This window comes from Nicotiana tomentosiformis, chromosome 1, assembly GCF_000390325.3.
Source record: "Nicotiana tomentosiformis chromosome 1, ASM39032v3, whole genome shotgun sequence".
Classification (NCBI taxonomy): Eukaryota; Viridiplantae; Streptophyta; class Magnoliopsida; order Solanales; family Solanaceae; genus Nicotiana; species Nicotiana tomentosiformis.
This window is the reverse complement of record NC_090812.1, coordinates 36,854,286-36,877,682: the sequence shown is the minus strand read 5'-3', so window position 1 is coordinate 36,877,682 and position 23,397 is coordinate 36,854,286. Positions and strand designations below refer to the sequence as shown.

The 23,397-nt window shown below is 41.0% G+C and overlaps 1 protein-coding gene across 1 annotated transcript in view; it reads left to right on the top strand.

Moving 5' to 3' along the window:
• LOC138905747 (uncharacterized) overlaps positions 1–23,397 on the top strand; it is a 40,545-nt gene that overhangs the window by 13,890 nt on the left and 3,258 nt on the right. Inside the window, exon 4 of the mRNA XM_070194269.1 lies at positions 21,988–22,326. Coding sequence (XP_070050370.1) covers positions 21,988–22,326 — 339 coding nt within the window. The remainder of the gene's footprint in view (positions 1–21,987; positions 22,327–23,397) is intronic.

The window sequence follows — 23,397 nt, the reverse complement described above, 5'->3', positions numbered from 1 at the left end:
GACTTTGAGAATCTGGTATTTTGCTGCAGCAGGTGTTCTAACATGTCCTTCTTCGCGTTCGCGAAGGTACTCTCGCGAACGCAAAGAGTAAACTGGGCAGCTGAAGATTTTTTCTTCGCGAACACGAACACTTGGTCGCGAACGCGAAGCGATGGGGGAGTTACCCTTTGCGAACGCGACAAGCCCATCGTAAACGCGTAATGTTAGGTATTAGGGAAGAGGAGTCAGTCATTCCTTCATCGCGAACGCGAGCAATGCCTCGTGAACATGAAGGCTAGGGGGGAGTAACCATCGTGAACGCGAGCTGGGTCTCGCGAACGCGTAGGCTTGGCAGCCAGTACCCTTCGCGAACGTGATAGTGCTCTCGCGAACGCGATGAACACTGTCGCCCAGCACTTAACAGAATCCAAAAATGGGATTTTAGCCAAAAATTCATTTTTCTCAAAAATCAAACGGTGAGAGGCGATTTTTCAAGAGCCATTTCTTCCCCAAATTGCTGGTAAGTGATTCTAAACCATTTTCTTTCAATTACCCATTACAGTTCTTGAATTTTCAACATAAAATCTAGAGTTTTCATGATAGAATTAGGGGTTAGGATAGAATCTAGGGATTTCGGGAATTTGGGGATTTAGACCTCAATTTGAGGTCGGATTCCAAAACTAATTACATATTCGGGCTCAGGGGTGAATGGGTAAAAGGATTTTGGTCCTAACCTCGGGTTTTGACCAAGAAGGCCCGGGGTCGATTTTTTGACTTTTTGGAGGAAAATTTGAGAAATTTAATTTATGAAAAATAATTGATTCCTTTAGTAATATTTGATATTATTGAGTCATTTTTGAATAGATACGAGTGGTTTGGAGGTGAATTCCAAAGGAAAAGCTATGATTGAGAATTAAGTGGCCTTCGGAGCGAGGTAAGTGTCGTGTCTAACTTTGGCTTGAGGGAATAGGTATTATGTGTTCATTTGCTACGTGTTTGGTTGTTAAATACGATGTATAGGTGAGGTTACGAGCATCTATGCGTCGTTGTCGAGTCATAGCATGCGAGTAAAATTCTATTCTTATCTATTTTGTAGCCTTAAATTCTACTATCCATGCTTATCGGGTTATTTGAAATGATGGGTGACTCATATCTGGTTTCACTTAGATTTGGTAACTTTCGAATATTGATTCAAGGTTGAGATTACTTTGTGCTATGGAATATGGGTAAAATACTGGTTTCCTTGTGATACTCTAATCTATCCATTGTTATTGATTTTGTGATTGGTGAGAAGGAGTGTAAAGCACGAAGGGTGATGCCGTGCATACATTATTTATATTGTGAGGAAGAGTGTAAAGCACGAAGGGTGATGCTGTGCATGCATTATTTATATTGTGAGGAAGAGTGAAAAGCACGAAGGGTGATGCCGTGCCGTTCTATTTATTTATTTAGTGAGGTTGAGAGTAAAAGCACGAAGGGTGATGCTGTGCCGTTCAATTTATTTATTTGGTGAGGTTGAGAGTAAAAGCACGAAGGGTGATGCCATGCAGTTTTCCTTCGTTGTTTTAATTGCTCAATTCGTTTAAGGATTTTCTGTTTAATTCTGTCTTTTCATTATTCTCACTCTTTATGTCGTATTCCCCCACTGTATGTCCCCTTCCCATTATTTCTGCGTTATTGCTTTATTTACTGTTGTTGCCTCTAGCATGATTATACTGTTCAGGTTATATGTGGGTGTCTTGTCCTAGCCTCGTCACTACTTCGCCGAGGTTAGGCTCAACACTTACCAGTACATAGGGTCAGTTGTACTGATGTTGCACTCTGCACTTTCTGTGCAGATTTTGATACCGGCTCAGGTTGATCAAGATTTGTTACTGGTTCGCTGTCCGGAGACTCAAGGTAGATCTGTCGGCGTTCACAGACCTTGAAGTCCCCGTCTATCTTTTATGTCCTACTGTTTTCTTTCATTCAGACAGTTGTATTTCTTTCAGACTAATACTTGTAGTAAATTCTAGAATGCTCGTGAATTGTGACTCCAGATCCAGGTGGTAGTAATTAATACAGTTTTATGATATTCCCCACTTATTATATTTCATCTTAGTTAATTATTGTTATTTAATGAATGGAAATAAGGAATTGGTTTAACGATTTTTCTAACGTTGGCTTGCCTAGCAAGTGAAATGTTAGGCGCCATCACGGTCCCGTCGGTGGAAAATTTTGGGTCGTGATAATTGGTATCAGAGCCCTAGGTTGCTTAGGTCTCACGAATCACGAGCAAGCTTAGTAGAGTATGGAGGATCGGCACGGAGACGTCTGTGCTTATCTTCCAGAGGCTATGAAGTTTAGGAACAAGTTTCACTTCTATTCTTCTCTGTCGTGCGATTTTGCTTTCTCAATACTGATTGAACTCTTCTACTCTTATTCTCTCGCAGATGGAGAGAAAATGTACCGCTTCCTCAGTTGAGCATCAGCCATAGCCTCCAGTGGTAGCTCCTACACGAGGCAGAGGTCGAGGCCGAGGCCGTGCCAGAGGCCGAGGAAGGGCTCAGCCTAGAGCCCGAGCAGCAGCCCCAGCAGTGGAGCCTCAGATAGAGCTTGACGACGAGGTTCCAACCCAGACTGTTCTTGCTGGACTAGCTCAGGTTCCGGAGGGGTTCATTGCTACCCCAGTACTTCAGGACGCTTTGGTCCGTTTGGTGGGCCTTATGGAGAGTGTGGCCCAGACTGGCACATTTCCCATGGCACCAGCAGTTGCTCAGGCTGGAGGAGGGGCCCAGACTCCCACCACTACTGCTCTGGAGCAGATAGCTCCCCAGTATCAGGCTCCAGCAGCTCATCTATTCAGATTAGTTCAGCCGGTTATTGCAGCACAGGTCGGAGATGGGCCAACTATGTCTTTCGAGACTTTATGGATATTGGACAGGTTTATCAAGCTCTTTCCTGTTCACTTCAGTGGTGCTCATTCAGAGGATCCCCATGAGTATCTTGACATATTGAGAGAGGTCTCTGCCTATCACATTAAGAGAGGAGCGTCACCGTCAGTTTGAGCGTCTCCAGCAGGGCAGTATGACTGTTACTTAGTATGAGACCCGTTTTGTGGATTTGGCCCGTCATGCTATTCTTCTGCTTCCCACTGAGAGAGAGAGAGGGTGAGAAGGTTTATTGATGGAATTGCTCAGCCTATCAGATTGCAGATGGCTAAGGAGACTGGGAGTTAGATTTCTTTTCAGGCGGCTGCTAATGTCGCCAGACGAGTCGAATTGGTTCTTACTCAGGGAGGTCAGGACTGTGATAAGAGACCTTGTCATTCCGGTGAGTTCAGCGGTGCCTCACCTAGAGGCAGGATTACTTTTGGTAGAGGCCATCCTCCTAGGCCGTTTCATTCAGCACTCCAGGCATCCCACGGTGCCTCAGGTGGTCGTGGCCCTCAGATGCATTATTCCGACCAGCTAGCCTACAGTATACCACCAGCTCCTATTAGTGCACCTCTACTCCAGAGTCATCGGGGTGGTTATTCAGGTTGACAGGGTCAGTTTCAGGGTCAGCAGTCACAGCAGCCGAAGTTATGTTATACTTGTGGTGATCTGAGACACATTACTAGATTTTGCCCTTGGGCAACGGGCAGCTCACAGCATTAGAGTTCTCGTGCCATGGTTCCGGCACCAGTTGCTGCACCACCTGCTCAGCTAGCCAGAGGCAAGGGTCAGGTAGCCAGAGGTAGAGGCCAGACTGTTAGAGGTAGAGGTCAGGCCGTTAGAGGTGGAGACCAGCCAGTTAGAGGCCATCCCAGGGACATAGTTCAGGGTGGTGGGGCCCAGTCTAGGTGTTATGCTTTCCCAGCCAGGCCTGAGGCTGAGTCATCTTACGTTGTTATCACAGGTATTGTTTCATTTTGCAGTAGAGATGCTTCAGTTCTATTTGATCCGGGATCTACTTACTCCTATGTGTCATCCTATTTTGCTTCCTATTTGGTTGTGCCCCGTGATTTTTTGTGTGCTCCGGAGTATGTGTCCACATCAGTGGGAGATTCTATTGTTGTAGATCATGGTTATCGTTAGTGTGTGGTCACCCTTGGGAGTCTTGAGACTCGTGTAGATCTTCTACTTCTCGACATGGTTGATTTTGATGTCATACTGGGTATGGATTGGCTGTCACCTTATCATGCTATACTAGATTATCACGCCAAGACGGTAACCTTAGCCTTATGAGGGTTGCCTCGATTAGAGTGAAGAGGGAATCTTGGCCATTCTGCCAGCAGGGTTATCTCTTATGTGAAGGCTCGGCATATGGTCGAGAAGGGGTATCTAGCTTATTTGGCTTATGTCCGTGATTCTAGTGCGGAGGTTCCTTCCATAGATTCGGTGCCGGTTGTTTGTGAGTTTCCGAAGGTGTTTCCTGCAGACCTACCAGGGATGCCACCCGACAGGGATATTGATTTCTGCATTGATTTGGCTCCGGGCACTCAGCCTATTTCCATTCCTCCATATCGCATGGCCCTGCCAGAGTTGAAAGAACTAAAGGAGCAGTTGCAAGATTTGCTTGATAAGGGCTTCATTAGACCTAGTGTCTCGCCCTAGGTTGCACCTGTGTTGTTTGTGAAGAAGAAAGATGGATCGATGAGGATGTGTATAGATTATCGGCAGTTGAACAAAGTCACCATCAAGAACAAGTATCCATTGCCGAGGATTGATTATTTATTTGATCAGCTTTAGGGTGCCAAGGTGTTTTCAAAGATTGATTTGAGATATGGCTACCATCAGTTGAGGATTAGGGCATCTGATGTTCCTAAGACAGCTTTTCAGACTCGGTATGGGCATTATGAGTTTCTAGTGATGTCATTTGGGCTGACAAATGCCCCAGCAACATTCATGGATTTGATGAACCGGGTGTTCAAACCCTACTTGGATTCCTTTGTGGTTGTGTTTATTGATGATATCTTGATCTACTCCCATAGTCGAGAGGAGCATGAGCAGCACCTTCGGATCATTCTTCAGACTCTGAAAGACTGCCAGTTATATGCTAAGTTCTCAAAATGCGAGTTTTGGTTGAGTTCAGTTGCTTTCTTGGGTCACGTTGTATCAGCAGAGGGATTTAGGTGGATCCTAAGAAGATTGAGGCAGTCCAGAACTGGCCTAGACCCACATCAGCTACAGAGATCCGTAGTTTCCTGGGTTTGGCGGGCTATTACTGTCGATTTGTGGAGGGGTTTTCATCCATAGCAGCCCCGTTGACCAGATTGACCCAGAAAGGTGCCCCATTCAGGTGGTCAGACGAGTGTGAAATGAGCTTTCAGAAGCTCAAGACTGCTTTGACTATGACACAGGTACTGGTGTTACCCACAGGTTCAGGATCTTATACAGTATACTATGACGCATCATGTATTGGTCTGGGTGCGGTATTGATGCGGGGTGGCAAGGTTATTGCATATGCTTCATGGCAGCTGAAGGTTCACGAGAAGAATTACCATGTTCTTGATCTAGAACTGTAGCCATTGTTCATGCGCTGAAGATTTGGAGGCACTATCTTTACGGCGTGCCATGTGAGGTATTCACTGATCATCAGAGCTTGCAGTATTTGTTCAAGCAGAAGGAACTCAATTTGAGGCAGAGGAGGTGGCTGGAGCTATTGAAAGACTATGATATCACTATATTGTATCATCCCGGGAAGGCCAATGTGGTGGCCGACGCTTTGAGTAGAAAGTCAGTCATTATGGGTAGCCTTGCATATATTCCAATTGGTGAGAGACCGCTTGCATTGGATGTTCAGGCCTTGGCCAACCAGTTCATGAGGTTAGATGTTTCTGAACCCAGCCGTGTTCTAGCTTGTACGGTCGCTTGGTCTTCATTGTTTGAGTGCATCAGATATCGGCAAGATGACGATCCGCATTTACTTGTCCTTGGAGACACAGTGTGGCATGGTGGTGCCAAGCAGGTTACTGTTGAAGATGACGGAGTTTTGAGGATGCAGGGTCATATTTTTGTGCCTAATGTGGATGGACTTCGTGAGTTGATCCTTGAAGAATCCCACAGTTCCCGGTATTCTATTCATCCGGGCGCCGCCAAGATGTATCAGGACTTGAGGGAGCATTATTGGTGGAGGCGAATGAAGAAGGACATAGTTTCCTAAGTAGCTCGATGCCTAAATTTCCAGCAGGTAAAGTGTGAGCATCAGAGACCTGGTGGTTTACTTCAGAGGTTAGAAATTCCTGAGTGGAAGTGGGAGCGTATCACTATGGATTTTGTTGTTGGACTCCCATGGACTCAGAGGAAGTTCGATGCAGTTTGGGTCATTGTAGATAGGCTGACTAAGTCATCGCATTTCATTCCTGTGGCAGTTACATATTCCTCAGAGCGGTTGGCAGAGATTTACATTTGTGAGGTCGTCCGTCTTCACAATGTGCCCGTGTCTATCATTTCTGATCGAGGTGCGTAGTTTACCTCGCACTTTTGGAGGGAAGTTCAGTGTGAGTTGGGTACACGGGTTGAGTTGAGCACAACATTTCATCCTCAAACGGACGGACAATCCGAGCGTACCATTAAGATCTTGGAGGATATGCTCCACGCTTGTGTTATAGACTTCGGAGGATCGTGGGATCAGTTCTTTCCCCTTGCAGAGTTTGCCTACAATAACAACTACCAGTCGAGCATTCAGATGGCTCCATAGGAGGCATTATATGGTAGGCGGTGTCGGTCGCCAGTTGGGTGGTTCGAGCCGGGAGAGGCTCGGTTGTTGGGCACAGACTTAGTACAGGATGCCTTGGATAAGGTCAAGATTATTCAGGATCGACTTCGCACAACTCAGTCCAAGCAGAATATTTATGCCAACCGTAGAGTTCGTGATATTGCATTCATGGTCGGAGAGAGAGTGCTACTTCATGTATCACCCATGAAAGGTGTAATGAGATTCGGAAAGAAGGGCAAGTTGAGCCTTAGGTATATCGGACCTTTTGAGATTCTGGAGAGAGTGGGAGAGGTGGCTTACAGGCTTGCGTTGCCACCTAGTTTAACAGCTGTTCATCCGGTATTTCATGTGTCCATGCTTCAAAAGTATCACGGCGCTCCATCCCATGTGTTAGATTTCAGCTCTGTCTAGTTGGACAAGGATTTGACTTACGAGGAGGAGCCGATGGCAATTCAAGCCCGGCAAGTTCGTCAGTTGAGATCAAAGAGTTACCTTTCAGCTAGAGTGCAGTGGAGAGGTCAGCCTATTGAGGCAGCTACTTGGGAGTCCGATTCCGATATGAGGAGTAGATATCCCCACCTTTTCACCAGCCCAGATACTTTTCTATGTCCGTTCGAGGACGAACGGTTGTTTTAGAGGTGGAGAATGTGCTGACCTAAAAGGTCATCTTATGTTTAAGAACTCGAATTTACGCTCTTAAGCCTTAAAAATATCATTTTTACCCTCCTCGATTTGTGTGCGTAGTCCGGACAGGTTTCCGGAGAGCTTTTATGTTGAAAATTGATGAAAATAAGAATTTATGCCTTAAAAGTTGATTTTAGTTGATTTCGGTCAACATTTTTGATAAACAGCCCCGGATCCATATTTTGACGGTCTCGGTGGGTCCGTATCGAATTATGGGACCTGGGCGTATGCCCGGAATCGAATTCGGAGGTCCCTAACTCAAGTTATGAATTTTTGATGAAAATTAAAAGTCTGAAAATTAATTATTTTTAAGAATTGATTATGTTTGGCATTATTAGTGTCGGGTCCGTATTCTGGTTCCGGAGCACGGTATAGGTTTATTATGATATTTAAAACTTGTCTGTGAAATTTGGTGAGAAATGGAGTTGATTTGACGTGATTCGGACGTCCAGTTGAGAAAATAGAAATTTTAAAGTGTTCTTGAGAATTTCATTTGATTTGGTGCTAAATTCGTAGTTCTAAGTGTTATTTTGGCGATTTGATCGCGCGAGAAAGTTCGTATGATGTTTTTAGACTTGTGTGCATGTTTGGTTTGGAGCCCCGAGAGCTCGGGTGAGTTTCGGATAGGCCACGGGATGTTTTGGACTTTGGGAATCTGGTATTTTGCTGCAGCAGGTGTTCTGGCATGTCCTTCTTCGCGTTCGCGAAGGTACTCTCGCGAACGCGAAGAGTAAACTAGGCAGCTGAAGATTTCTTCTTCGCAAACGCGAACACTTGGTCGCGAACGCGAAGCGATGGGGGCGTTACCCTTCGCGAAAGCGACAAGCCCATCGCGAACGTGTAGTGTTAGGTATTGGGGAGGGGGAGTCAGCCATTCCTTCATCACGAACGCGAGCAATGCCTCGCGAACGCGAAGGCCAGGGGGGAGTAACTATCGCGAATGCGAGCTGGGTCTCGTGAACGCGTAGGCTTGGCAGCCAGTACCCGTCGCGAACACGACAGTGCTCTCGCGAACGCGATGAACACTGTCGCCCAGCACTTAACAGAATCCAAAAACGGGATTTTAGCCAAAAATTCATTTTTCTCAAAAACCAAACGGTGAGAGGCAATTTTTCAAGAACCATTTCTTCCCCAAATTGTTGGTAAGTGATTCCAAACCATTTTCTTTCAATTACCCATTACATTTCTTGAATTTTCAACGTAAAATCTAGATTTTTTATGGTAGAATTAGGGGTTAGGGTAGAAACTAAGGATTTCAGGAATTTGGGGATTTAGACCTCAATTTGAGGTCGGATTCCAAAACTAATTAAATATTCGGGCTCGGGGGTGAATGGGTAAAACGATTTTGGTCCGAACCTCGGATTTTGACCAAGTGGGCCCGGGGTCGATTTTTTGACTTTTTGGTGGAAAATTTGGGAAATTTAATTTATGAAAAATAATTGACTCCTTTAGCAATATTTGATATTATTGAGTCATTTTTTAATAGATACGAGCGGTTTGGAGGTGAATTCCAAAGGAAAAGCTATGATTGAGAATTAAGTGGCCTTCTGAGCGAGGTAAGTGTCGTGTCTAACTTTGGCTTGAGGGAATAGGTATTATGTGTTCATTTTCTACGTGTTTGGTTGTTAAATACGATGTATAGGTGAGGTGACGAGCATCTATGTGTCGTTGTCGAGTCATAGCATGCAAGTGAAATTCTATTATTGTCTATTTTGTAGCCTTAAATTCTACTATCCATGCTTATCGGGTTATTTGAAATGATGGGTGACTCATATCTGGTTTCACTGAGATTTGGTAACTTTCGAATATTGATTCAAGGTTGAGATTACATTGTGCTATGGAATATGGGTAAAATACTGGTTTCCTTGTGATTCTCTTATCTATCCATTGTTATTGATTTTGTGATTGGTGAGAAGGAGTGTAAAGCACGAAGGGTGATGCCGTACATACATTATTTATATGGTGAGAAAGAGTGTAAAGCATGAAGGGTGATGCCGGGCATGCATTATTTATATTGTGAGGAAGAGTGAAAAGCACGAAGGGTGATGCCGTGCCGTTCTATTTATTTATTTGGTGAGGTTGAGAGTAAAACCACGAAGGGTGATGTTGTGCCGTTCTATTTATTTATTTGGTGAGGTTGAGAGTAAAAGCACGAAGGGTGATGTCGTGCAGTTTTCTTTCGCTGTTTTGATTGCTCAATTCATTTAAGGATTTTCTGTTTAATTCTGTCTTTTCATTATTCTCACTCTTTATATTGTATTCCCCCACTGTATGTCCCCTTCCCATTATTTCTGCGTTATTGCTTTATTTACTGTTGTTGCCACTAGCATGATTATACTGTTCAGGTTATATGTGGGTGTCTTGTCCTAGCCTCGTCACTACTTCGCCGAGGTTAGGCTCGACACTTACCAGTATATGGGGTCGGTTGTCATGATGTTGCACTCTACACTTTCTGTGCAGATTTTGATATCGGCTCAGGTTGATCGAGATTTGCTACTTGTCTGCTGTCCGGAGACTAAAGGTAGATCTGTCGGCGTTCACAGACCTTGAAGTCCCCGTCTATCTTTTATGTCCTACTATTTTCTTTCATTCAGACAGTTGTATTTCTTTCAGACTAATACTTGTAGTAAATTCTAGAATGCTCGTGAATTGTGACTCCAGATCCGGGTGGTAGTAATTAAGATAGTTTTATGATATTCCGCACTTAATATATTTCATCTTAGTTAATTATTGTTATTTAATGAATGGAAATAAGGAATTGGTTTAACGATTTTTCTAACATTGTCTTGCCTAGCAAGTAAAATATTAGGCGCCATCACGATCCCGTCAGTGGAAAATTTCGGGTCGTGACAAAAATAAATTCTTTACTATATGTCCAATGATTAATTCTTTTCATCTTCACCATATAAATACAATATCTATGATTTTGATTTTGTGAAGGCAGGAGCAAGCGTCTGTATCTCAGGAAATCATTGGAATTGATAATAATTATGATCACAAAACAGGTAGAATCAGTAAACTTGGCTAGAACTTGCTCTAAATGTTTCTCAAGGCGAAATAATGGGTGATACTGATTTTTGAAAAATGAAATTAGGCCTTCTTTGATTCACCATTTTTTAGCATTCTTATTTCTAACCTAATACATACATATATATATATATATATATATATATATATATATATATATATATATATATATGTGTGTGTGTGTGTGTATGTGTGTGTGTGTGTGTGTGTGTGAATATATATATATATATATATATATATGTGTGTGTGTGTGTGTGTGTGTGTGTGTGTGTGTGTGTGTGTGTGTGTGTGAGTGTGTGTGAATATAAGGTGTTTGAAATTACAAAAAAAAGTGTTATCAAAGGGAGGAAATATCAAGCACTAAGAAATGTTTGCTCCAAGCTAGAAAAACAATAGTCACTCTAAAAATATCCTTATCCTACTAGCCTGAAGCCTGACATTACAAGCCAAGAAAATTCCTAGAAAGATTCTAAAAATCAGCGTTGAATCTATATTAGTGGAGAAAAACATAAGGAGCAAGCATATGGACAAGAGTATGATACTAACTGAATAAGTGATCATAAATCTATCAATTCTGAAAGATTTAAGGGAAGAAGATTGCAAGTTCTTGTTGATCAAAGCACAATTCAGAAATAAGGTAAAAGATTCGGTGAATTTAAAAAGGTTAATTGAATTGACCATATTGGAGGATTTTTATTTTGTATAAATTTTCTATCCTACAATAGTCATGGATATATATTTTAAAGTATTCTTTTTCCTCGAGGATGAGCAAACGTTCAAGTATGGGGGTATTTGATGGATATAAACTATTCATGTAATTTCATATGTAAAAAAATAAGTTTTTAAAATAAAATATGAATAATGATATCTTATCCTCGCATATTTTCTAACAAATCTTGTAGGAAGAAGAAATTATGAAAAAGAAGAAAAAAGGCTAAAAGACAAGAGAATGAAGCAAAGCACAGTTGCACACATCATCTTCATATTCACAAATGTGGAATATACATATGGGCTTATGGAAAGAGATAAATAGAGATGAAAAGGAGCATAGTTGCATATGTGAAATCTATATACGCAAGGTCACATTCGCATACATGGAACCTACATTTGCAAGTCTAACCCATGAAGTCAAGAATGGAAGCAAAAGAGCTATAGATGCATATGTGGAATCTATATACGCAAAGGTCACGTTTGCATACATAGAACCTACATTTGCAAGTCTAACTCATGAAGTCAAGAAGGGAAGCAAAAGAGTCATAGATGCATGTGTGGAATCTATATTTGCAAAGGTCATATTCGCATAAATGGAACATACATTTGCAAGACTAACTCATGAAGTCAAGAGTGAAGCCCATAGTTGCATATATGGAATCTACGTACACAAAGGTCACTTCGCATACATGGATTTCACATTCGCAAAAGTGGAACATGACAAAACTACTCATCTTTTCCTATAAATAACAATCTCTCTTTGTATAAGGATATGAAATATTTTGCAAGACAAAAACTAGTCTTGGTCTTCTTTCTTTATAGTAAAAATATTTTCTTAGTCTTTTAAATATTTTTAGTCTTTTAAATAGCTTTTTTAGCTTTTCTTACTCTATAATGGAGTAATCTCTTTTCGTTGGGATAGTTGATGAAGCTTGATATATTTTATAATACTATCTCAATTTTTATATATTCTTGGCTTGAAACTTTTTATTTACATTTCATACTGTGATTAAATGATGGTTTTTAATTACTCTATTATCACTTCTATATATTTTATCTCTAAGTTATTCATATATTAATTTTATAATTCTCGCGGAGCAAAATTAATATATAATAACTGATGAATAAAATAGTAGAGTGAAATTAATTTTTCAGTAAACTATTATTTTAAGTCAGTAATCTTGCTTGCCTCAGTTTTAATTCTCATGGAGGAATTGTTATAGGCAAGATTATTGATCCTTAGTAAAACTATTCTCATGAAGTTTTTACTTTCATTTAGCACAATTCAAGCAAGAAATATATTTCGATTTAAACGTCACTAGTCTTAAGTTGATTAATTAACATAATTCTCATGGTGTGTTATTAATTGGTTATTTCTTAGTAAGCAAAATATAATTGTATTAGAAATAAGCAATTATTCTTTAAAGAAATAAATGTAGAAATTGACATTTTTTATAGTAATATTATCAAGTGAATTCAATGATTCCCAACTCTTTTTTTAAAATTATATATCTTTCAAAAGTTATTTGTTTTGTTTAAGTAATTAACAAGTTTTAAACCTCACTCACTTTTCATCAATTTGATTCTCTCAAATAGTAGTTAAAATATTACAAGTCTGTAGAATAGATTATCCAGTCTCTCTGGGACGATATCTTAAACTATACTAGAATTTGACAGAGTACGAGCAGGAAATTCCAATACACATTGGCCTCGTCATTTTATAAGATAACTACTTGTGTGATTTTTTAAAAATTATTTACTTATTGACACGGGAAACAAGCGCAAAGCGCGTACCCTAATATATATATATATATATATATATATATATATATATATATATATATATATATATATATAAGTTGGATAGTTTTCAATGTGGTTAAACCAAGGGGCAAGCTAAAAAGAAGCCACTTGGCACTTTTGTAGAATCAATTTGTTGGATTCTATTTATATAACATTAATAAATATATATATATATATGTATAAGTTGGATAGTTTTCAATGTGGTTAAACCAAGGGGCAAGCTAAAAAGAAGCCACTTGGCACTTTTGTAGAATCAATTTGTTGGATTCTATTTATATAACATTAATAAAAGTTATTAATTGATATTCTTTTGTATGTAATTAATAATTGGCAGCAGTGGACGAGGCCAAAGGTGGATTGTTCTTTTTATATGATTATGGAGGAACTGGCAAGACATTTATTTGGAAGACTCCATTTTCAGGTATACTGTAACACTCCGCAAATTCGGACTAGGTGTGAACATGTAAAATGGGTATTAATATGATATCTTAGACATATGAAGTCCTATCGGGATGAGTATGGGTGGAAATAGTTGTTTTGGAATCAAGACGGGGAGTGGGGCGTATAAGATTCGATAAAATCGACTAAATTTACGGAAAGCCTGTATTCTAGCAGGATTTTGTGAAGAATCTGTTGGGAATTTGGGAAAGCATAAAACATAAAAGTTGTAGCCCATTTAATTATCTTTCCAACGACATATTGTGTAGCCCGAACGTATTTCTGAGTAAATAGTTAGGTGCATTTAAATGGACAATGCACAGTATGCGTGCCCAGGTGCATGCCCAGATGGTCCCGTGCGCGGCTGTGCACTTGTGGAAGTGCTACTGCCCTGCTGTGCATCCAGGTGCATGGGAGCACACCCGGGGGTTATTTTTAAAGCCCTACTTCATCCCCCACACCCAATACACAAAAACTTGCTCTAGAAAGGGAAGCTCTCAAGAACCTAACTCCTCAAAGGTCCCTCCACCATCCAAGGTGAGTTCTAATGATGATTTTAAGTTGATTTCAATTCCTCAACACCTTATTATCATGGGTAAACCCTTCAAATCATTAGATATTCGATTGGCGCATCATTATTGAAAGAAGAAACCCTAGAACTCGAATTCAAGAGGATTGAACTTCAAAACATTAATATCTTCACCCTCTACTTGATTATAGTATTGGATTAATGATTATAGACCCTAGTTCATGAGATATGAGTTGATGGGTTTGACAGAAAAGCATGAACGGTTATAGGTTTGGGTTGTTGATTATTGATTATTGGTTAAGGGTATTTTTTATCTTATGGGTGATGAAGAATGATGTTGATTATAACCATTTGAGATTTTAGAATTTATCTAGGAGTAAGAGAATGGGTTGTTAGGTGTAGAAACACCATTAATAAGGGTTATGAATCTTTATACCCACCAAGCGTTTGATAAAATACCTAAGTGACCAAAACATGAGTATTATTGCTAATGTGGAATCCCTTTGACTTGTATTACTATAGATTAAAGTTGAAAGGGTTGGCAAATGTTGTATTACGCTCAAGAGCAGGAAGTCAAGGTGTGTGAGGCTAACTCTGTATGTTTGGGAATGTTAATGATTCCCCCTACACTACTATATTTGACGACGTTACTAATTGCCACAGAAATATAGTTAAGCTTAGTTCCTTGAATAGTTGCAGAACTTCTATTCTTTAGCTTCGTAATCCGTTCATGACTTTCATTTTGAACGTTGTGAACTCAGTGCGTTATCAATATAGACTTGGGTTTGATGCCCATGTGTCTCAGTCCAGATTTCTCAGCATGTCATAAACAATTGAAGTTTTAGTTTTCGTAATCAATTCAAGAATACATGTCTTAGTCTAGTCCTATTCAGTATTCTAGTATCATGTAACTCAATATGATTCAGTATTTCAGCATCACATATTGCAGTATGATTCTCAGTTCCTGAATATAAATTCCTGAATGTTGAACACTTGTATTGGGCCTGAGGCCATAGTTTATATGCTTTATGCATACTTGGGCCTGAGGCCGTAGTTTATGCTTTATGCATGTTTGGGCATGAGGCCATAGTTTATGCTTTATGACTTTTTGGGCCTAAGGCCATAGTTATGCAAACGTATACTTGGGTCTGAGGCCGTAGCTTGTGCACATATATATTGGGCCCGAGGCCGTAGTTTTCAGATAAACAGGTTGTTCATCATTCAGAAGAGGGAGTATCCATATCCTTACTTCCTTTGTTTCAGTTATCAGTTATAAGTTATCATTTCAATTATTAGTTATTAGTTATCAGTTATCAATGCAATTTCAGTTTCAGGAGTTATCATTTCAGTTATCAGTTCTCTATTATCAGGTCAGTTTCAGCATTTTCACTTCTTTCTTTCAGTTACTTTACATACCAGTGCAATACAAATGTACTAACGTCTCTTTTGCCTGCGGCCTGCATCTCACGATGTAGGTAATGATTTACAGGTTGACGATTCAGAGCGCTAGGATTCTCGTACTAGCTATTTGGTGATCCCTAGTTCTTATTACTTTAAAGTCTTTCAGTATTTACAGATAGTCGGTATTTCAGTACTTCATTAGAGGCTTCATAGACTAGAGTAATAGTTCGTAGGCTTTTCATGTTAAGCTATGTTGGCTACAAATATGTTTCAGAATTGTATTAGTATTTTTGCACTTTGATTTATATCATCCATACTTTCAGTATATCATCATGTGTTAGTTTATCTTCCACATTCAGTATGTTATGATATCACGTGTTAATTCAGCTAGCCAGTTGGTTCGCTCGGTCGCATGTAGTCAGGTACCGGGTGCTGTGTTACGTCCAGACCCAGGTTCGGGGCGTGACAAAGCTTAGTATCAGAGCACTAGGTTCAAGAATCCTAGGGAGTCTATAAAGCCGTGTCTAGTGGAGTTTCCTTTATATGTGTGCGTCGGCCACTCATATAAATGGTTAACTACCAAGACATTCAGGAATGTCTCATTTCTTTCTACTCTAGATTGTGCCATGAAGCTTCGAAAAATAGGTAACCTTCTCTTCCTATCGAATTCCAGACGTATCGAATGCCTAAGCGACGGGCAGGAAAAACTCAAGGTCCTAGAGAGGATGATTGCCTATTGGAGTATAATTATGGAGTACATGTTGATAACAAATGAGACTTGAGAGGATGTTAAAAATGGAATGCAATGGGTAGTAGTACATATTAGAGCATAACTTTATCAAAGAGTACAAAAGCAATTATTATGTTCTATGGTTATCAGTTTACCTCAGTTACCAGTTATACAGTCCTTCAGTTAGCAGGTTTATGATTATTCAGTACGCCAGTATTCAGTTTTTTAGTTACCAAATCTCCAATTTTTAGTGTGTCCAAATTCTGGTGACTTGTGAGTATATAGTGATGCATATGGGTTCTAAAAGAAATTGCAAGTAACAGTGATTATGGCGAAATATTCGCATATTTTAGGTCTTGATTGAGACCCAAGACTCACCGGATGATGCAGGAAGTGATTTATCAGATGATAGTATACTCTGAAAGACAAGTTTGTGTTTGGCAGTGTATCCGTATGTCATACCCCATGGTGTAACAGGTTAATAATTCAACCGTAACAGGCATAGAATTGATCACTATTGTTTTGGACAGAAAAGAGCCTAAGGGAAATATAGCTAAGAAGATATGATGTACGAAATGAGAACCAAGAGCAACCGGTATTGAATTTTAGGGGTTGATTGTAAGTTGTTCGAATTTATTCAAATCAGAACTAGAAAGTACCACGTTAGTAAGTTACTATAAAAAGTAGCTAATATTATGAGATAAAATATATGACAGTTCCCTCTTAGGTTATGTGACTAAGTAACTACCACAGATGTTTTTAGTCTGGTATGATTTTGAAGTGTATAGAAAATTTGGGGGTTAGATATTCCAATTTTGTTTAATCCAAATAAAATTTTCCTAAGTGTGATTCATGTACACAGTTCAAAAAAAAAGATAGTATGCGGCCGTAGAATATGGTCAGACGGTGATGGAAGTTAGGAATAACCTTATGCTTAACTTTAGTTATTCAAAGCAGAACAAGAAAACATGATGCTAGTAGGTGGTTAGTAAAAGAATAGTAAAGTAAGTTTTGAGTAGATTTAGTGAATTAGAAATTTCAGCAGAGCTAGTAGAGGTAAGATTTGATTCACTTAGCCAGGTTAACACTAGTGAGTAGGTGACAGTTTGAAACACCGAATGCGTGTTATAACCCAAAGATTTTAAGTTAAGCCCGAAGTACAATGACAATGGAAGAAAAAAAAAGGGGCAGCTAGGCAGTAAGAGAGCAAACTACAGAAGAATAGCCTTTAAGAGTTATCAATAAGGGGTTTTCCCAAGATTGACAGCGTGAGTAGAGTTAAATCATTAAGATTGTATATGATAGTTATGAATACATTAGCTTTCCGTTTGTGTAAGTAATTTAGTTTTTTCTAGTAAGAAAGATTTCTCAGAAGAAAGTCGGAAGATGAGTCATCATTGATATAAAGTGCAAGAATTGCAGAACATAAGGCAAGTTGTTCGTATCCCAACAAAAGAGAAGAATCCGCAAGTACAAGACCTTAACCTTTGGTCTAAGGGGGAGATGCGAAAATCGTCAGTAAGTCCAGTTGGAGATTTGAAACCCGCATAGTTAGCATGGGATATAAAAACTATAAAATCATGTACAGTTATGTGTCATGAGTGTAGTGCCATTGCACGAGACTTTAATCTTTGGATTACTGGTCAAAGACTTAGATCACAACAATTCTATAAGTGTTTTCACGAAGTATCTTAAAAAGATAACCAAGTATGGGAAGTACAGCTCATGATTGAGATAAACAATAGATCTATAGTGAAAGAAATTCACTGCTTAGCCAAGCTAGGAGTTCGGCTTTCAGACACCGAAAATAGTGGAGTTGTTTTCCAGAAAGGGACTTGTTCCTTCTTAGTAGCTAAAGTGAAGAAGAAACAGTTTGATGACCCTACTTGTTGTAGCTAAAATAAGGGATACACAAGCATAAGATGGTGGCTTTTGAACAAGGGGGAGATGATGGTACTTTAAGGTACCAAGACAGACTGTGTGTTCCAGACGTAGATGGGCTCAAAGAGCGAATTATGTCAGGATCCCACAATTTCAGATATTCTATTTATTTAGGTTCCACAAAGATGTATCATGCCCTTAAGGAGATTTATTGGTGGAACGACATGAAAAAGAACATCACATACTTTGTGTCCAAGTGTCCAAATTATCATCAAGTGAAATCCAAGCAATAGAAAGCCCAGTGATTTACCATAGAATACACATATTTTTGAGTGGAAATGGTAAATATGGAATTTATAACAGGATTATCTTGCTCATTTTGAAAGAATGATTTGATTGGGTGATTGTAAATCAACTTACCAAGTCAGCACACTTCTTGCCAGTAAAGACTACAGATTCAACAAAAGATTATGCCAAGTTGTACATCCAGGAAATCGTCTGATTGCATGGGACTCTGTTGTCCATCATTTCGGACCGTGGTGCTCAGTTTAAAATGAACTTTTTGAAGTTCATTCAAAAAGGATTAGGCACAAGTTTTTCATCCTCAGAAAGATGGCCAGGCAGAGCGTATTATTCAGACACTTGAGGATATGTCACTTGATGTTAAAATTAATTGGGATGATCACATACCTCTCATTGAGTTTGCTAATAATAACACCTACCATTCTAGTATCAAGATGGCACCGTGCGAGACTCTATATGGGCGAAGGTGTAGATCGCCAATTGGTTGGTTCAAAGTTGGTGAAGTAAAGTTGTTGGGACCAAATTTGGCCTATCAGACTATGGATAAAGTCAAGTTGATTCTAGAGCGTCTGAAGATGTTAGAGTTCCAACTTGATGATTGGTGTTTCAAAAGGTTTCGTGTGACGACCCGGCCGGTTGTCTCAAGAATTGTTGCCCCGATCCCCTATTTACTGCTTCCCCCGTATCTTTTTCTGCTTATGAGACTTTCCGGGAGGTTTTGTTGTGGTTTCAGAGTGATTTGGGACACTTAGTCCCTAAAACGGAAGCTTAAGTCTTAGGATTTTGACCGTAGCCAGAACTGTGTGACTCCAGAATGGATTTTTGTCGGTTCTGTTAGCTCAGTTAGGTGGTTTTGGACTTAGGAGCACGTCCGGAATGTGTGTTGGAGGTCCGTAGTAGAATTAAGCTTGAAATGGCGAAAGTCAAATTTTTGGAGATTTTGACCGGAAATGGACTTTTTGATATCGGGGTCGGATTCCGATTCCGGAAGTTGGAGTAGGTCTGTAATGTTGAATATGACTTGTGTGCAAAATTTTAGGTCAATCGGACGTGGTTTGATATGTTTCGGCATCGGTTGTAGAAGTTTGAAGTTTCAAAGTTCATTAAGTTTGAATTGGAGGGTGATTCATGTATTTAGCGTTGTTTGATATGATTTGAAGACTCGACTAAGTTCGATGGTGTTTTGAGACTTATAGGTATGTTTGGTTGAGGTTTCCGGGGCCTCGGGTTGATTTCACGTGGTTAACGGATCATTTCGGACTTAGGAGAGATAGCAGATTTTCTAGTATTTTTGTTGTAGACTTTTATTCATCACATTCGCGAGAGAGGTCTCGCGATCGTGTAATTAATTTGAGAGGCCAGCTGGAGCTTTTCTAAATGTTCACGAAGATGGGGACACGTTCGCGAAGGTTTGAGGATCAGTGCATTGCGAACGCGAGAAGGACATCGCGTTCGCGTAAAGGAAGTGGAGCAGCTGGGAACCCCAAGGATTTGTTCTATGCGTTCGCGTAGCGGGTGTCACATTCGCGAAGCATCAGTAAGTGAAAGGTACACGTTCGCGAGAGGTCCATCGCGTTCGCTAAAGAGGAATTTTGGTCATTGGGATTTTGTTATACGCGAACGCAAGGTTGTGGCCGCGTTCGCGAAGAAGGTTTTGCCTGGGCAGAATATAAGATTTCAAAAATGAGGGTTTGGCCATTTTTATCAAAACATGAGTTTGAAAGCTCGGATTTGGGAGAGATTTTGAGAGATTGTCAGACACATCAATTGGGTAACGATTATTCACTTGATTTTGGTTATATCCCAGTAATCTATCACTAATTTCATCTTTTAATTTCGCATTTGGGTGGAAAATTTGGAAAAATGGGAAGAAGTTCTTCAACTAAGATTTTGGGTTTTTATTGAGATTTTGATATCGGATTTGGATTTGGATAATTTTGGTACGAGTGAACTCGTGAGTGAATGGGCTTTCGGGTTTTGTGACTTTCGTCGGATTTCGAGACATGGGCCCAGGGCCAGCTTTTGACCAATTTCGGATTTTAGCTTGTAATTTCGTATTTTTCTTGTGGAATTTATTCCTTTAGTCTGTATTGATTGTATTGTACTATTTGTGGCTAAATTCGAGACGTTCGGAGGGCGATTCGTGAGGAAAAGGCATATTGGAGTAGAGTTTTGCTCTGATTGAGGTAAGTAACAGTCTTAAATCTGGTCATGAGGGTATGAAACCCCGAATTTTGGTATGATGTGATTATTTTGGAGGTGACGAACATACTAGGTGACAGGCGTGTGGGCGTGCACCATGGGGGATTGTGACTTGGTATGTCCCGTGAGACTGTAAAGTCGAATACCTTATTGTTAATTACATGTTCCCTCTGTCTTCTAGAAATTTGACTTTCATGTTAGAAACCAAGCTTAGGCCATATGATATCACTGTTGGGACCCGTATCGGTCGGGTACTTGTTGAATTAGCTGCTATTTGTTGTCTTGTACTCAGTCACAGTTTTACTTGTGTATCAAATCTCTGTTTCCTCTTATTTTCTTGTTGATACTTGTTATCATCTATTTTGGGTTGATTTGTATGATTTCTGAGAGCCCGAGAGGCTGGAGAGGTTAGTGAGTGAGATAGGGCCTGAGTGCCGAGCAGTGAGCTATGTGAGGTATATGGATCGGGTTGCATGCCGCAACGAGCCTAAGGGCTGAATGTATATATATTGGGTTGCACGCCGCAACGAGCCTTATGGTTATTTATGGATTGTGGATCGGGTTGCACGCTGCAATGAGCCTTATGGCTACTTATATGATTGGATCGGGCTGCATGCCGCAGCGATATAGCGCTTGGCCTGAAGGAGCCCCTCCGAAGTCTGTACACCCCCAGTGAGTGCATGTACCTATTGAGTGTGATTATTGAGGGCCGAGAGCCGAGTGTTGAGCTATTAAGAGCTTGAATGATTGTTATCCTGAGAGGTTGCATTTGTTTTCCTTGTTGCTGCACTTAGTTGAATTATGTCATTGTTCTGAACTTCTGGAAAATATTGTATCCGGTTTATCTGAACTTAGTAAATGTACAACTGACTGAACTTATATTTGCCGGAATTGAATCATGTCTACTTTCATTGCTGAAATTTCTGAAGTGACTGGTAATTGTATAGCTCGTCACTACTTCTCAGCTCCTTATATATTTTTGTTACTTACTGAGTTGGTTGTACTCACGCTACACCCTGCACTTCATGTGCAGATCTAGGTGTATCCGGTTACGGAGGACGTTGATCTCGTGCGTGGTTGAGTATCGGAGATTCGCAGTCCTTGTCTCTCCTTTCTTGTTATCCTTCTTTTATGTATTGGCATTTAGACACAGACTCTTGTGGACACTATTTCTTAGACTGGTTGTTTAGATGCTCATGACTTGATGACACCCTGATGTTTGGGGCTATTTTTCCACGTTGTGTTTTGAGTTTAACTCCTGTCTTTATGAAAACTCTGTCATTTCAAGCTTTTGGTTTATTTTTGTGAAAAAATTAAAGTATTTTGAAAACTCATCTTGCCTAGTACCATCGATAAATGCCATCACGACAGGTTAGGGTTTGGGTCGTGACAAGTTGGTATCAGAGCCTATGTTACATAGGTCTCACGAGTCATGAGCAAGTTTAGTAGAGTCTTGCAGATCGGTACGGAGACGTTTGTACTTATCTTCGAGAGGCTTCCAAACCCTTAGGATATTTCACATTCTTGAATTATTGTCGTGCGAATCGTTTGATTCTGGTAACTAAATTTTTGTTGTTCTATTCTCTCAGAGATGGTGAGGACGCGTGCTATGGGGTAGGATGGACAGCCACCAGTACCACCAGTCAAGGTCGCGAGAGGCCGAGGTTGCGGTAGAGGCTGCAGTAGGGGTAGAGGTGTAGCTCGCACCACAGCTAGGGCAGCACCTGTAGATCCACCAGTTGCCCCAATTCAAAAGCAGGCTCCAGTTGTGGATGAGCCTATGGGACCAGCTCAGGCACCACCTGTGCCCATTGTGATTCCAGGCCTTCAGGAAGCCTTAGCTCAGATTCTGACCATGTGCACTAGTCTTGCTCAGGCGGTCTTTGTTCCGGCCGCAGCAACCACTTCTAAGGCCGGAGAAGGTGCTCAAACTCCTGCCACCCGCACACCAAAGCAGGTGGTACAGGGACTCCAGACACCGGGGGCACCACCAGCCCAGCCGATTGCTGCTGCTCAGGACTATGTGGTTCCTGTCATGCCCGATGATGAGCAGCGTCGATTGGAGAGGTTTGGGAGACTCCAGCCTCCATCTTTCAGTGGTACCGAGGGAGAGAATGCATAGGGTTTCTTGGAAAGGTGTCAGAGGATACTCCATACAGCAGGTATTCTAGAGACCAGTGGGGTCTCGTTTACTACTTTTCAGTTCTATAGGGCTAGCTTCAATTGGTGGGAGGCTTACGAGATGCATAGGCCGGTCAGTGCAGCACCCCTTACCTGGCAGCAGTTCTCTAGTCTATTCCTGGAGAAGTTTGTGCCTCAGTCCCGCAGAGTTGAGATGCGTAGGCAGTTCGAACATCTTTGTCAAGGTGATATGTCCGTGACGCAGTATGAGATGAGATATTCTGAGTTGGACCGTCATGCTATCTGGTTGGTTCCCACAGACAAGGAGAGGATCAGGAGGTTCATAGATGGCCTCACTTTTCAGCTGCGATTGCTTATGACCAGAGAGAGAGTGTCTGGTGATACTTTTGATGAGGTTATCGACATTTCTCGTCAGATTGAGATGGTTCGCAGCCAGGAGCGGGTTGAGAGGGAGGCCAAGAGGCCTCGTGGACCGGGTGGATTTAGCGGTGTTCCTTCTGGGGGTCAGTTCCACCATGGTAGAGGTTGGTTCATATAGTTATCAGCAGGGCCATTCATCTCTCAGTGCTCTCCCAGCTCAAAGTTTGTCCCACGCTCCATCGAATCAAGGCTCATCTATGCCAAGTCCTTCTACCAGTTATCACAGTGCTCGGGGCTCCCTTCAGTCCCCAGCACCAGTACCGGGGAGTTGCTATGAGTGTGGAGAGTTTGGTCACATGAGGAGGTAGTGTCCCCGCCTAGTGGGATGTCCAGCTCAGCAGAGGAGCCAGTCTATGACATCAGCACCAGTTTCTTCACCACCCGCTCAGCCAGCTCGAAGTGGAGCTCAGTCAGCTAGGGGCCGCTCGAGATGGGGAGGCCGGTCAGGGGGCGGCCAGGCCTGTTT